At 41.9% G+C, this 16,806-nt stretch overlaps 1 protein-coding gene across 1 annotated transcript; it reads right to left on the reverse strand.

The window, feature by feature from the left end:
* Window positions 1-1,977: 1,977 nt before the first annotated feature.
* On the reverse strand, window positions 1,978-8,788 carry LOC104680869 (diphosphoinositol polyphosphate phosphohydrolase 3-beta). Its single transcript, XM_010386952.2, has 2 exons — window positions 7,915-8,788; window positions 1,978-3,731 (listed from the first exon to the last, which is right to left on the reverse strand). Coding segments are annotated over exons 1-2 (495 nt in total). The 5' UTR covers window positions 8,409-8,788; the 3' UTR covers window positions 1,978-3,730.
* Between the last annotated feature and the right edge of the window lie 8,018 nt (window positions 8,789-16,806).

The raw sequence follows: 16,806 nt of genomic DNA on the forward strand, positions 1-16,806 counted from the left end.
TCTTCTTGGACCACGGATGGGCTTTCTGGTTCTCCATGTTTACCATCCAGCACAGAGGAGAACCACTGAATTCATTATGCGATATTGTCATCATCTTCATCTAAAGAACATGAGCTTTTGAGTAAGATAAAACTCAATTTCCATTCCCAACCCACCACATTCTAGTCCTTTGATTCATTTCATTGATTTCAGGTTTACAGCCTTAACTTTCTAGACCTTTAACTCATTTCATTGATTTCAGGTTTATAGCCTTAACTCTGGGAATAGAAGTTTGAGACACCTCAAGTGCTATTTGGAGACTGAGTTGAGAGAACAGCTCTCCCCTCTCCTCAGGTATGGGAATATCAGTGTCCATAATGTGAAATTGCAAACTCTCAGTTTTTGGTAGTGGTAGGGGTTGGAGGATGGACGGATTTCTCTAGGCCATTTGGAGTCAGCCTGGGTCAGAGAACTAGTCTAGCAACAAAACCTACAGTGTCTGGCCCTTCTAGTATACACTGTGCAGTAGTTGTAAATTGTATTTTTTGTATTACATTTCCCTCACATTATCTGGTAATCTTCAGTAAAATCTCATTAAAAGTCACGGCCTAGTCTCTGATGGTGCTGTAGGAAATTAGGGAAGGGTGTGGGCACATTATAGGGTAAGAAGGTAGAAAAGGGAGAGCAGGATTCCCTTTTGAGTCCAGAGTGGTAGTATCCTTTTTTACCACTTGGATACCACTGTGCCCAGAGGAGCAGCAACTTCATGAGGGGCAGAGCTTGCAGGCAGTGATACGGTGGAGAAGACAAAGATGACTTTCTGGAAAACAGATAAACTAGTAACAGGCCTACTTTTGGCCAATACACTGCAATTGTATGATTTATTACAAGAGCACCCCGTCTGAATTGATAGCTTGTCCCCAGCCTCAGTGCTTGGTAAGTAAAAAATCTGTGTGGGAATCAGGAAACAAAAGCAAACACAAAACAGGCCTATTCCACCCTGCACTAGGTCCTGGTGACTAGAGCTTGGTCTAGATTTCAGACCCAAGTTTTCTGCTATGCTTTTTGTACTTGTGCAAAAGGCAAAAGCAGTACAAATTCCATTATGGCCGAGCATTAGCCTAAAAAATTCTAAGGAATGGCGAGATGCCTGTATGGTGTATGCTTAACAATAAAAAGATCATGGATTATTTGGAAATACTCTGGATGAGGCCACCCGTGCTATCCTTGTTTGAATCACATATATTTTTATTTGTAAATAGAAAGACTGGAAATTATATATTTCAATTCGGTTATCTGTGTAAAGGAATCGTGTGATTTTTTACATGTAATAATTTTTTAAATGTAATAATTTTTTAAATGTTTATTTTTAATTGTTGTGAGTACATAGTAGATATATATATATATGTATGGGGTATATGGGATATTTTGATAAAGACATACAATGTGTAATAATCACATCAGGGTAAAAGGTGCATCCATCACCGCAAGCATTTATCCTTTGTATTACATACAATCCAATTACACTTTCAGTTATTTTTTAATGTACAATTAAATTATTGACTATAGTCACCCTGTTGTGCTATCAAATACTAGATCTTATTCATTTTTTATTATTTTGGAATTTTAAAATTTTTCTGAAATTAAGATGAATTAATTTTGCAATCAGAAAAAAATATTCAGTGCCTTTTTAAAAAAGGGTAAATAGTAGAATGAGTGTCCCAACTGGAACCTAAACCTATGGTCCATCACTAGGGTTTAAAGTGTTCTGGTAATGTGTGACATACTGAAGGGAATAAAATCCTTTGGCATGTAGAACTGGGGGCTTTGCAGGAAAAATTCACACTCAGGGAAGAGCAGTCTGCAAACAAGTTTAGCTCAAGAACAAAAGCTAGGTTTTTGGAGAAGAGGAATGAATCTTTCTGGGCTGTGGATCTGTCTTCTGATCAGCCTTCTGCACTTAAGTCTAGAGGGGGCCTACAAGTAAACTGTGAAGAATACTTTTTTCAATTTTTATTATGGAAAATTTCAAACATATACAAAAGTATAGAGAATAGTATAATGAACTCTCAAACATCCATCACACAGCTTCAGCAATTATCAATTTATAGCCAATCTTGTTTCATCTATGCACTCAATTACCCCACACTCAGATGATTTTGAAGCAAATACCAGTAGCATATCATTTCACCTGTACATTTTTCAGTATACTTCTCTAAAAGATAAGAATGTTTTAAAACAACATAACCACAGTACCATATCACATCTTTAAAAAACAATAAATCAAGAAGTTACGTTTTTATTTCAAATTATGTAACAATTGGGGACACAATCAATACATTTCACTGGTATCATGAGGAAGAGTGTCACACTAAAATGGAGTCCAAGCTTTTATCGATGCAATTGCTTTATAATGTAAAAGAAAAAAATCAAACAAACTACCATATTAGAACCACTCTGGGTCATTTGTAAGGAACTGGAGAAGACTGCTGATATCACACATCCCATGGCAAACTCCATAAGATTTCTTCTAAACACCTTTGTTATTTTCTTAAAGCTATTCTCCTGGAGGCAGCTGATCCAAGTCCTCGTTTTTTAAAAATCCTTCATTTTGTTTTCCCCTCTAATGGCAGCTTCTTTCCTAAATGCCTTTTCCAAGTGACAACAATTTTCCCTCTCTCAGCCCTCTGCATTCTCATATGCAGAAACCAGGTAGGATGAGGAGCTAGCTGTGTGTACTAGAAAAGGGATGAAAACTACAGCCAAATGGATCAGTGAGAGAGGCAAAAGAAACCTAGACAAACTAAATGGCATAATTAACTTTGGAAACTGCCTATGATATAGCCTGTTAGCTCTGGCATCAAATAATACAGTATGTTAAATCTGTAAAATGAGGAAACAGTGTTTCCTCAAAGAGATGTCAAGATGACGTGTAAGAAGTGGTTAGGGCAGGCATTGCAAAAAAAAAATGTTTTATATATCATTTTAAAATTTATTTTTATAAAAACTCACATTATTTTGTGTCCACTGTATTTATTTTTACAATTACCTTTATAGCAAGTGATAGTTTTTGAATAAAATTTTAAGCAAATCATCAACAGTACAAAAACACTAGAGTTGTTACACGAAGGACTGATTCTACAAAACATTACCCTAGGCGATGGTATAATCTTAAAACTGTGCAGCTACTGTGTGGTATGACATAGAAATAGGAGTAATAATTCTTGTCCTCAAATATCTTACAACTGCCTTGAAATATTTCTGAAACACCTGATACACAAAAGCCACACACATGGTGCCTAGATAGCATATACTCTACTAGCACCAGATTGGAAGGGGAATGTTTTGCCACACGGTGATTACAAAATATTAATTGAATCAAAGAACCTTCAGTGATACCAACCATATTTCAAGTAGTGTCTCAGATGCAGGATATGCAAAGAGTAAGGAAAAATAGTCTTTGCTCTCAAAGACATCATAGTCTAATGAAGAAGGCAGACACATCAAAAAAGCACAACAAAAGGCTATAGGTGCTGAATTAAGAGTCTGTTCACGTATAATAGTACAACAACCAGAGCAAGAGTCAGTGGTATAGACAGGGAAGGAGTGTCCCAAGATGCAGGAAGAAACCAGATGAGCTGTCTTCTTGGGAACACAGAAGTGCTCACCTGTACTTGACAATTCCATTGATCACTGGGTTCACATCAATGTTTCTTTCAGCACAATCCTGAACATCTTTGCTGTTTGTTCATCTGGAAAAACAAACCAACATAAAATTAGCAGGCTTATGTTAATAATTCCTCCAACTGACAAATGTACCAAGAGCTTATTATGTACATCAATCACTTTGTATCAAGCACTTCACTTCCACAGAATTATCTAATGCAGATGCAATGAGTCTGGATCAGCAACTGAGGGGGTTATAAGCCAATGTATACCGTGATGCAAAAGTCAGGAAAGCAGTGATATCAGAAGTTTTGTAAAAGAGGAGTGACCATTTAAGACATAAAATATCCTAAATTCCATGTTACAGACTCTAGACTCATGGAAATAATTCAGACTGGTTCCCACCCACGAAAGAGTTTTCAGTCCAGTGACCACACAGCCATGAAAATAGATTAAGTACAATAAACTCTGCGAACCATGACACAGAAGGCGGTTTCTTAACCCAGGTGGTCAGGAAAGGCTCCTCATTGGAGATGTTTATAAAGTATCTATTTTTACTATCTCCAACAATGGATTTTTTTAAAAAACTGGGCGTCAGATTGTTAGATAACTTGGTTTAACTTTCAGTGAGGAAGAACTGGAACTAGATCTGTCCGACTTCAAACCCCCAATGTAGTTTCTATCACATCATGCGCTCACCCTTTTTGTTGTTGTTTTGTTTTGAGATATAGTCTCACTCTGTCGCCAGGCTGGAGTGATCTTGGCTCACTGCAACCTCTGCCTCCTGGTTTCATGAGATTCTCCTACTTCAACCTCCCAAGTGAAGGGATTACAGGCACGCGCCACCAGGCCTGGATAATTTTTGCAGTTTCACTTCATTAATAATTAGAAGTAGAGTCGGGGTTTCACCACATTGGCCAGGCTAGTCTCCAACTCCTGACCTCGAGTGATCTGCCTGCCTCAACCTCCCAAAGTACTGGGATTACAGGTGTGAGCCACCACACCCAGCCCATGCTCTATCTTACAAAAGCATTATGTTTTAGCACAGTCAGCATAGTGACTTTCACTTCTTATAGTGCTGTTTGCCCAAACGTATTTAAAATCTGCTAAATACCATTAGTATTAATAGCTATCTTATCAAGAGACCACTACCAGGAAAATACTGTTGAAAGTCTTTCTGAGAGTACCTGGTGGCTCCCCCCACAAGGGAATTCTAGGGGTGAAAGCTCTGCCAGGCAAATACACATTTTCTAACTGTAAACAAATTGGCATGCTTATACTAACCTTCTGAAATGAAATCACAGAAAGAATTTAAAACCTTTACATCAATTGTTGCAAATGAATCTATGCAAATAAAGCAACTAAATTATTTTCTAATTTCTTCCCTTTAGTTTGTTTCTTTAAAGTGTAGTCAACAGATTTTGTATCTAAACACACATACACATATACTTCTTGAAAAAAATTTATGTATTATAGACACAGCACCAATTACGTTTCCAGTATATGCATCTATATTAATGTTTCCTCTTTATATATTCACAAGAATAAAACACTTGACCAGCTGAAAATGTAAGCTATTTATAAAACATGCAGAAAATAAATCTCTGATTCATGTCTGCAAACCTCAACTGTCTGTGTACTCTTTTTCCTTTCTTTATCAAGACAGGGCTGTAAAATTTAGGTGTACATTTTTCGGCTATCACAAAAGAAATAGTGTACAAGTGAACTCTAATACTCTTAGAAGGAAAAAAAATCTCAACTGTACATCAAATTTTGGAGCACCAAGGTGGTAGAAATTTTCTATATACCACCTCTGTTCTAAAGAAATGTGATGCCACTGTTCTGAAAACATATCTTATAAATACATTTAAGTATAGGTAAACAAAGTACAAATCTCAGTTTCTCAAAAACATTTTCTGTACTAATGCTTTTAACTTGAAACTCTTGACTTAGTTTTGAAGAGAAAAAAAGAATCTCCTTGGCGCTCTTAACTATTCTGATGAGACTAAGTTCTAGAGAATATTTTATAAAAACCACTTAATTTCACTTGACAGTACGTCTTGAAAAGTAGCACTACATATTCTAAGTGTTTCTGGAAAGAAAAAAGAAAAAGAAAAACCACAACATATTTATAAGCTCACAATTCTTAACAGTGGGTTACTATGAATACTGTACATTATTTTTTACTTTGTCAGATAACTTAAGAACCAAATAAGATGATGCATAATTACTTCTAATGATAGCAAGTACGAGTTAAGTCTCCAGTGTAATTGTGACAGTGTTTCATGTGGAATACATTTTATCTACAAAAATATCCATAAAATACAATCTCTCCTAGGTCAATATTAATGTAGAAACAAGAACCTTCTGGAATAACTAGCTTATTGAGGAAAATCTTAAGATCTATTTTAGACTGAATAATAGAAGTCAATTTGTTTGGAATTTACACTATGTGCTTCATGGTGATGAAATAATCTGTACAACAAATAACCATGACACAAGTTTACCTGTGGAACAAATCTGCACTTGTACCCCTGGAATTAAAAGTTAAAAAATATTTTTAAACATATGTGGTTCAAATATATATATTCAACATGTATCACTTTGTTAAGAGAAAAATAGAAAAATACTCAGTATTTGATCAGACCATGTAATTAAAATAAAACTGTTATAAGTTTTAAAAAGCCACAATTTCTAGTTTACTCTTTGATAGCATCAGTGCAGAAAATGTTTTGAAAAACAGATTTGTACTTTGTTTACCTATACTTAAATGTGTTGTTATAAGATTTCTTTTCTAAACAGTGGCACCATATTTCTTTAGAAAGTGCAATGGCACCCACTGTTTAGCAGCATAAAATATATTATTTGTGAAATTACAATGTACTCCAAATAGAGAAAAATATTTCAGTGTTTTGAAGGGTAAAATACAAAAAGCACACAAGGGGTCAGCAAAAAAAAAAAGAATAGAGACAGTTTAAAAACGAACTATTCTATGGTATTAAAAGACAGGAGAGCAAAATAATGAGTAGGAGGCTTTTGGATTACAGGCAACGTTAATTTCTTGATGTAGATGCTGGTCACCTGCACCTAGAATAGGTTGTCCTGTGAGACAAAACAATTACTCTCTATCATAAGAGAGATTGTTCAGGAATCTTAATAGTTTGACAATTCTCTACCAGCTGAACATCACTAGAGCTAACTCAGTTGGGATGTAATCGCCATAAAAGATCCCATTTCTGTGGTTACTGGGAGTCAGGGAGGTTTAAGAGGAATGTCACTACATTCAAATAAGGGAGGGAGAGCATCTTCAAAAGCGAACTTAAATCCAGAGAACCATGGATCTTCTATGGTATCCAATAAGGGGCAATGGGAGTTGGAAGTTGAGCATGGGAAATCAAATTCTGTGAATACAGTTTTTCTGGTAAGATGTGTTTGGCTAGCAGATCCCCAGCAGCATCTATTCAATAAGGTTAATCTACATGGGAAATAGCGATTTGAAGTCAGCAGTGAAAAATTACCACTTGTGAAAATTTTTTGAAAACCAAATGATCTACACATACAAACAGAAAAAGAAATTTCTGAAAGAGGCAAATGAGATGCCATTTCTGAGGCTAAAGTGACGAGTGCAGAAAGAGCACAAGATGTAGAATTTCCTAATTTTTAAAAAAATTCAAAACTGATCTTTTAAACCAACTCCCACCACAGAAGGCCTCCTTGACAAGGGTGAACGCTGTGAAGGAGAAAACAACTCAAGGGAAAAAAAATACTAAAAGATGCCCACACAACCAAGCTGGTCAGACTTTAAAGGCCTCCACTACCAAACAAACCACAAGGCTGGTATCAAAACTGCGCACGCACGCTCACCCACGACTATGTGTGAAATGTAAAACCAAAAACATCACAGGGCGCACAGGCAGACACACACACACGCCCCACACGCTCCCCACCCACCCCTCGCCCCCCCAAACAGCCCCCAAAAGCAGGGTGAACAGTTAAGGCACCTAAAACCCCAAGCGGCATAGGCTTCCCCGAAACATTTTACAGTGTAACCAAGAAGCGATTTTGAAAGCATCTGAAAAACGTGCAAACTGAAAACAGGGCCTGGCAATTGAGACAGTTTGCAAGCGTGATTCAGAGGGTATGCCAAGGAAACAAAAGAAGCCTCCCTCCTCCCAGTGAGACCGCACATGCACAAGAGGTGCTCCAGGCGGGATGCATTTTAAGCGAGGCAGACAAACAGAAGTCTGTGTGGGCGCGAGCGGTACATACTAGGGATCGCTATCTGGCGAGGATGGGGCCATGGAGTTTCCATTGGTTGGGGAACCGCCCAGCTTTAATTTCTCCAGATATTCGGCGTGCACGGGCTTGTGGCACTGGAGAACCTTGATGGCATCTTCGACTTTGAACCACTCTCGCTTCCTCCCAATGCTAACCGAATCTTCCCAATCCTCCAGCAGCTCCGTGACAGTCAGTACATACACGTACGTTCTGTGCTTGCGGTCCTGGTTCTGTTCGAAGACGCCCAGGAGCCGGCCTAACTTCCCCTTGACTCCCGCCTCTTCGTACACCTCTCGGACCGCCGCACCGCCCGGCTCCTCCTCGGGCTCCATGCCCCCGCCCGGCACGATCCAGCGGTCCGGGTACCGGCTGCTACTCACTAACAAGACCTCGTCCTCGCGCTCGCTCCGGAAGCACAGGCACGCCGCTCGCTTCTTGAACCCCTCGGGGTCGTAGGTCCGCGTCTGGTTGGGCTTGCACTTCATCCTCGAGGCAGCCTCCTCTTGCCTCTCGCTGCTGCGCGGGCCGCCGCCGCCGCCGCCGCCGCCGAGCAGCCGAGGTGCTGGGAAGAGAAAGGGCCGAAGCGAAGGGCGGAGAGAGAGAGGCGCCTCAGTCTGCCCGCGAGCCCGGGGAGCGGAGGGAGAGATGAAGCTGGGCGGGGCGCGGGCGGAGGCGGGGGCAGCAAGGCGCGTCAGTCAGCCAGTCCGCCAGTCCGATGGGCGGCCGGCCTAACCCGGGCCCGCCAGAGTGGAGGAGGCGCCGCTGCCCGCGAGCCCGCGACTCTCCACAGAGCCCACCCGCTTCTCGGGGGCGCGTCTCACCCCCTCGGCCGCCGGGGAGAGTTTGAGCGAGGTGAGGCGCATTCACGGACGCGTCCGCGCTCCCGTTCACGTGCGCGTTCGCAACGGAGGGCGAGGGGCGGGGGCGGGGGGTCTCCTGGCTCCCGCTGCGCGCGACGCCTCGGGCCCACTGCGCAGGCGCCCCGCAACCCTGGGGGCCGGGAACCTCCTTAGCGCACCGTGAAATTCACCGCATTGTGACTTTGGCCGATTGCCTCCACGTGTGCCTTTGACCCAAACGCGACTGTAGCGCGGCAGGACGTTTCTCCTTTCCCTCCCCACCGCGCTGCGCGAAACCCACACGCAGCCGTTTTACACACGACAGAGGCAAGGGCATCGTCGTCATCATCCTCCCCCACGATGAACCATTCTGGCTTACTCATGGGACATGGGCCCTGGTGTTGTCAAAACGACCCACGGGATTTTTGGCAGAGTAGCCGCGCATCCTTGCTGAGTCACATGATGCAGTTTTATTTCTTCAACAGGTTCCCACCTTGCCGAGCATCTTGGCGCAGCTAGTAATTTAACGCTTTTCTTAAACTCCTGTTCACAACCTGCTTGACCCCTTTGTGTCTCAGTTTCCTCATGGGTACACTCCTCACCTCCTTGTTGCAGCCATTTGCACTTCGATGCACGTACACCTTAAAGACCAGAGCACCACCCATCTAGTAGTCCTGCGTTAAAGCCCAAGACATTCTCTCATTCCCCACACACTCCACACTTCTCTTTCTCTTTCATAAGCACCACTTAGGCGTTGGGAAACCATACACGTGGAGATCCCTTCCTATTCCACTTTGATTTTTAAAAGACTCCCGGCGTGAGACTCCAGCAAGGTCACTTGCTGCTCTCTCACCTCTCTCTCTAGTCCTCCTGTCCTCTTGGCCAGGAAATGGCATCCTATCGCCAAAAATTTAACAACCTAGAGCCTTCCTTCTCATTTATTCTTGGTGTTTCCTCATGTCATAGTAGCCGTAGAGACAAGACCTCTGATGTCCCCTGATTTTGATTGCACCTTTGTCTCTCTCTTACTGGCACTCTGTTGGCATCAGCCAAGGGGGGGGATCATGAAAGCCTGCTTTGTTGATGAAATAATTCCTTTATCTAGGGGAAATGGACTCATATGGAAATGAAGAGTAGTCGTGAGACATGCAGTCCAATTTTCAAATAACAATTTAGTTCACTTTCCCAGGATCTGTTCAACTCCACTTATACCCAGAATCACAAATAAAAATGATCCTATTCCCAAGCACAAGCAATATCTGCACTACCTAGACCGTAATATGACAAAATGCTGTGGGTCATATATGAACAAAATTATAAAATACAGACATAAAAAGAGTGACCTCGATAGAGACACTGCTGCTCCTGACCATATTTTAAAGATGGATGGACGATGGAAGAACATTTGAAGGAACTGAACACTTGGGATTAAAAACAAAGAGGCTGGGCGCCATGGCTCATGCCTGTAATCCCAACACTTTGGGAGGCCGAGACAGGCAGATCACCTGAGGTCAGAAGATCGGGACCAGCCTGACCAACATGGAGAAACCCCATCTCTACTAAAAATACAAAGTTAGCCGGGCGTGGTGGCACATGCCTGTAATCCCAGCTACTCGGGAGGCTGAGGCAGGAGAATCGCTTGAACCCAGGTGGCGGAGGTTGTAGTGAGCCGAGATCGTGCCATTGCACTCCAGCCTGGGTAACAAGAGCGAAACTCCATCTCAAAAAACAAACAAACAAAAAACTAAGAAAGTATACTTAACAGGCAATATTTCTCAGGGTTCTCAAATTCACAAACACACAAATTATGTTAAACAACTAGGGAAAACTGCATTACAATAAGGAGCAAGACAAATCTGCCTACTATCAAAAATACTATTAAATATTGTCTTACAAGTTCTTTCTAGTGGGATGAGTTGTAAAGAGTAAAATGTCTGATGTATATTGGTAAAAACACAAAGTTGTCATTGTTTGTAGATATGGATATCTTCTTGGGAAACACCTAAGAAAAAATGTGAAAATAAATCTCTGTAAATAGAAAAATGAAGTATTATGATTTAAAATATCAAGAGCTTTCATGCATACCACCAATAATCATGTAGGAATTAAAATGGAAAATGATGACATCCAACTTGGCACTATCAACCACCACAAAACAAATAAAATAGCAAGGGGTCCTAAAAAATATAGTTAGGACTTGGTAATACAAAATGTTTGAACTTCTACTCAGAGCTTTGAAACATGATTTGAATAAATCACAAGTCACTGTAGCAAAGCTAGCAGACTGGTGTGGTGTCTGAGGGCGGGAACGGCCAATCCAGGCTCTGGCCACAGGGCAGGGCTGCTTCACAATTGCCAGGTACTATCTCCTTTGTCTCACAAGAAAGAGGTGCCATTTTCTAGTCTATTCCATCAGTATCAGTTATACATCACACTGTGCCTGTGTAATAGGTCCCTTCCGGGGGCATACTTGTGGCAGGGAAGAGGAATAGACATTATAACACGGAAAGAGACACAGACTGAAACCCTACTGGAAAAGTCTGGATGTGGAGATCCACAACTTAAAACAGGCTTATACAATAGCAAGGGAATTTTTAAATTACCTTTTACCCAAACTTTCACAGCTGACATAGTTTGGATCCTTGTCCTCGCCCAAATCTCATGTTAAATTGTAATCCCCAATGGTGGAAGTGGGGCCTGGTGAGAGATGTTTGGATCACGAGGGCGGATCCCTTATGGCTTGGTGCTGTCTGTGTGATAGTGAGTGCTCACAAGATCTGGTCACTTAAAAGTGCTTGGCACCTTCCCCTGTCTTGTTCATGCTTTCACCATGTGACTCACCTTCTCCCCTTCTGCCTTCTGCCACCATTGTAAGCTTCCTGAGGCCACCCCAGAAGCTGAGCGGCTGTTGACACCATGCTTCCTGTAAAACCTACAGAACCATGAGCCAATTAAACCTCTTTTCTTTATAAATTACCCAGTCTCAGGTATTTCTTCATAGCAATGCAAGAACAGCCTAATAACTTTATTATTAATCTGTAATATTATAGTAATAGGGCAAGAAAAGCTAAGACTTTTGTAACAAGAGTAAAGATCCTTTTTAAGAGAACAGCATTCCACTGTCTGGTTTTGCATATTTAAGTATTTCTCCAATGATGAACAGCGTAATTTAGGAATCACTGTAGTAGTAGACTGTTAAAGTGAAACTGCAATTTGTTCATGGAAGCCTATATCTCCTTCTACATTGTCAATGTCTCTGGTCTTGGCCATGTAATCTGTTGTGTCCAGTGGGACAATAGCAAATGCGAACAGAAGCCAGCAGAGAACTGAAAAGTGCTTTCACACTGGGGTGTCCCCCCTCATTTTGCACTTAAAACATTGTGACAGCAATGTGAAGAAGGTGGGGCTAGCAGGATGATGAGATACCCATGGCAGATTCTTCCCCTTCACCCCAGCTGAAAGTGAACCTATTGCCCAACATATGGGTGAGGCCATCCTAGATCATTCAGCTCCTAGCAGAACTACTTAGGTCATAGCAGGACACTAGACGAAGATGCATAACTAAGCCTAGCCATGAACAGCAAAAAGAAAAAAAAAAACACTCACATGAGATCAGCTGAAATTACTGACCTGCAGAATTGTGAACAAAATAATTTACTGTTGTCTAAAGCATAAAATTTGGGGGTGTTTGTTATGCATTAAAAACTAGCAGCTCCAGCCATTGACACCATCCATCAAAATCCACCAAAAACAATCAGAGAAAGAAAAGGTTGTTCGTTGTAGAAATGTAACGTCTACTTAAAGATGCTGGCATTTCACTTTCCCTGGAGTCAGAAAGAAAGGGATGAAGTTAAGACATCTAACATGTGTTGAGTACAGTCCCTGTGAGAGGTCCTGTGTTATGCCCTGCATCCTGTTTAACCGTTATCCCATTAACTCTTAGGGAGGGAGGCAGTTCATATGTCCGTTTTATAGACGAGAAAATGAGGATTTAGAGTGGAGTTTGTATTTGAGCTCAAGGCTTGTGTCTCCATACCCTGCACACTCACAACATCAACATGTCCTATAAGAAGGATTATTATTATCCACAGCTATGGTTTGTTATGGCCTTTGTTGATGACATTCAGCATTGACCTCTTGGGTAAGATATTCAGTAGCTAAGAGTCACTGACTCCAGTGAAAGTTATCTTTCTTTTTTTTTTTTTTTTTTTTTTTTTTTTTTTTTTGAGGCGGAGTCTCGCTCTGTCGCCCAGACTGGAGTGCAGTGGCGCAATCTCGGCTCACTGCAAGCTCCGCCTCCCGGGTTCGCGCCATTCTCCTGCCTCAGCCTCCCGAGTAGCTGGGACTACAGGCGCCCGCCACCTCGCCCGGCTAGTTTTTTGTATTTTTAGTAGAGACGGGGTTTCACCGTGTTAGCCAGGATGGTCTCGATCTCCTGACCTCGTGATCCGCCCGTCTCGGCCTCCCAAAGTGCTGGGATTACAGGCTTGAGCCACCGCACCTGGCCGAAAGTTATCTTTCATCATGATGTTCTTCTTCTGGACAATATGTGAAAAGAGCACGTGAGTACCTCTCTCACTCCCAGCAAATAATAGTTGTGTCACCTCCACATGTCACTTCACGACTTGAAGCTTTGATTTCCCCTGCAAGATAAAATGCAATGAAGTGATACAGAAAAGAAGACATTCTATGCTGTCATCACACTAGGCCATGATGTTGATTTATGGATAGTCTGATTTCTTATATGCCCTTAATATTTTTGTATAAACAAACCTAAAAGGTATCAAAATCCCCTTTAACAGATTAACAGGCTGAGATGGGTTACAGTGAGCAAGCCGGGAAGTGGCGGAGCTGGGATCCACACCCTGGTCTGTCTTGAGTGCAAAGGTAATCGTCTTGCATTCACTATGGCACGTTTCCCTTATGTTAAGAGTTGCTGACATAGACAGTGCTTGTGATTCCTTTTGGTATGGCCTTCCTCCTTTCTAGTGTTTTTCTGCCTGGAAGATCCAGGCACTCATGAGAATGGAGCTTCCATGTAAATTTCCAGAATCCCTAGGATGAAAGCGGAGAGGATCTACCCTGAAACCAACAAGCTAGGATACATATTTCTGCCTTTTTTTTTTTTTTTTTTCAGAGTTAGGAAGGGGCAGGCAGATGGTCAATTGACAGGAATAGTAGAAGCAACCTCAGGGAAGCTGGGTGCTTTACTTAGTGAGAAAGCCATGCCAGCTGACATCTCTAATTGAGTCTTAAGTGTAGTACAGTCCTAAGAGAGGAGCTCTCCAGAAACAGCTATTACCTGGGGTCGGGAATGTTAAAGACCTTCTAAGAGCCTGACTCTACTCACAGCTGGACCCAGCTATCAGGAGAGGGACTATGACATACCTGAGAAACTTTCAGAATACTTAAGGGATGCAGAGCCAGAGGAAGCAATTTTGGTAGTAGTCCATGAGAAAAAAAAATGGTGTTTTAAAATGCAAATGAACTAAAATTTAAATCCTGCTCTCAGTAGCTATGCAGCCTTAGGCGAGTTAATATCTTTCTCAGGGGCAAAGGGGTATAACAGGACTACCTACTTAGAACCTCACCTCTCCCAAGAAAGCTTTCCTGACCATGTGCTGGCCCAACCTTTACACAGGGATTAAGGTACCCCCCTCTGTTTTTCCAGGCTTCCTTGACTTTAATTCTATCGTAGCTCTAATTAAGGAGCTCTGTAATGATCTGTCTGCAATGCTGTGAGAAATTTTAGGACTAGGAACCAGCCTGAAACATGTCTGTTCCCCTCTGAGTCAACACAGTGCCTGGGATCTGGTGTCCGATAGGGATTTAAAACATATTGATTGAATGAGAAGTGATGACAGGATCTACATGGATCACAAAGGATAGTTGTTATTTTACCTGTTAACTATTTAATAGCGATATTAAATGAAATATGAATGAACCTAGGACCAGGGAAAGCGGAGTAAGTTGTGTCTTTCACATCAACCTTCATATGTTCCCTAATGTTTTCTTCCTTTATGTACCTGGGACACTCTTGTTCAAACACAAAGGTGGTTTCATTTTGGGTCTGTACTAGCTAGTTCCCTAGAAAGGTCTTAAATATAAAATGAATGGAATACAAAATAACCTCCCTTATTTTGTTTGTTTGTTTCCTGGACAAATGACGGAACTGCTACTTTTGTGATTTTGTGGGTAATGGCATAGATGTGCACAGGTCACGGATGTGGCCCCAGTGATCCATGGAATTGTCAAGTCCAGGCGAGTGCTGCTTCTCTCATAATGATGCAGCATGCCTTGATTTCTCCCACTTCTTTGCTCACTACCCGATCCTGCCTCACTGCTATCACCCCCCTTTTCCCTTTACCCTGCACAGACTTCTAATTCAGAGAGCAAACCCTTTCTAGTGGCCCTGTGTTTATGCATCAGAGTAAAATGTTAAATGCTTCCAAAACCTACGAGGCCCTACAATATCTGGCCCATTTCCTCTTTGACTTTGTCCCTACCACTCCCCATGGGCCACATATCTCTAGTGGACCTGGACTCTGCAGCTTCTGGGTTGTGTCAGGCAGGCTCCTTCCCTCCTCAGGGCGTTTGCTCTAGCCATTCCCTCTGTTTGGAATGCTCCTTTCCCTTGTCTACAAAGATAACTTCCTCACCCACCCTGAGGCCTTGATCACTTCTCACCTTCTGGATGAGGCCTACCAAGGCCACCTTATGATGGATTGCTAAACCCACTCTCCTTGCCACCCTGTCGCTGATACTTCTGATCCCCTTTTCTTTAGGTCAAGTGTCCTTTCTGTTATAGCATTTTGCATCTAACAGACTATGTAATTACTTAGTGATGTTTATTGCGGTTCTCTCTCTTAGCCGATGATGGCTCCTGCTAAAGTATTAGCTCCTGATGGTAGGAATGGTGAGCAGGGATGCTCACCAGTGTATCCCAAGCAGCCCAGATCTCTGCTGAGCATACATTGGAGTCACTCAGAAAATATCTATGGATGTAATGAATGTGCTTGTCTCCTGTGCTAGATGGGAGACTTGTGAGAGAAAGGGCCATGTTTTGTTGGTCTTTCTGAACCCACCATCCACACTCTCTGATACAACCAGAAGGACTCTAGTGAATAGTCTTTGAATTAATTAATCTTTTGAAAATGACATTGATAGGGAAAACATTCTCTTTGCAATCTGTAGCTATTCCAGTAGTTGCCATTTGTTTCGGCACCATGTAGGTACCACATGCCATAGAAACACGGCTGGGCTGCCATGAGATACCTGAGGGCCAGAAGTCTGATTCATTTTCCATGGCCTTTTCACAGGGTAGCACAGTTCCTACTACACAGCATGACTTGAGGTGGTGTTTTCAGATCTCAGTCATTCATTACCTAAATGGTTTTTGTTTTATCTGGGAAGGACTTGTACTATGATTTACATATTATATTTTATTTTCATAAGATAGTGGCTTTCAGAAAGAAACATGATTATATAATTAAATGCTATGAAAGCTGAGTGATGTTATGAAAAAGTTGAAAATAAAGTGGAGCCTATTATTGTGTAATAGGACACATAACTATGGATGGGCTGCACTAGGCACTTCATGTACCTTTTTCATTTAACCCTAATAAAAGCCCTTCAAAGGCAATGTTGTCATTCCCATTTTCAAAAGGGAGAAGATTGAGATCTAAGGCCTTATGTAACTTGCCCAGTATCTGACAGCTAGGAAGCATCTGAATGAGGTGGAAACTTCCAGGCTCATTGATGAGAACATCCCACAAAGATGACAGTATAGGCAGACCCCCACCACTTAACTTGCCCCTGGAGTTCTCTCTGCTTCCCTCCCCATTTCTCATGCACACATCTCTGCAACATTTTCCTCCCATCTCCTAACACTTTCAGAAGCTCCTCATCCTAGAGGTTGTTCTCCTGCTCCTTTGGCCAAATGCTGGAAAATTCAACACTAATTTCTGCAGAGGCAAAGGAATGGAGTTTGTTTCAAGTCCTCGTGAAGGGATAAAATGATTGGTACTTACAGCTGCTTCAAGGT

This window comes from Rhinopithecus roxellana, chromosome 7 (genome assembly GCF_007565055.1).
Source record: "Rhinopithecus roxellana isolate Shanxi Qingling chromosome 7, ASM756505v1, whole genome shotgun sequence".
NCBI classification, from domain to species: Eukaryota; Metazoa; Chordata; class Mammalia; order Primates; family Cercopithecidae; genus Rhinopithecus; species Rhinopithecus roxellana.

Coding starts and splice junctions, on each gene's coding strand:
- LOC104680869 (XM_010386952.2), bottom strand. CDS start 8,408: ATGAAGTGCAAGCCCAACCAGACGCGGACCTACGACCCCGAGGGGTTC.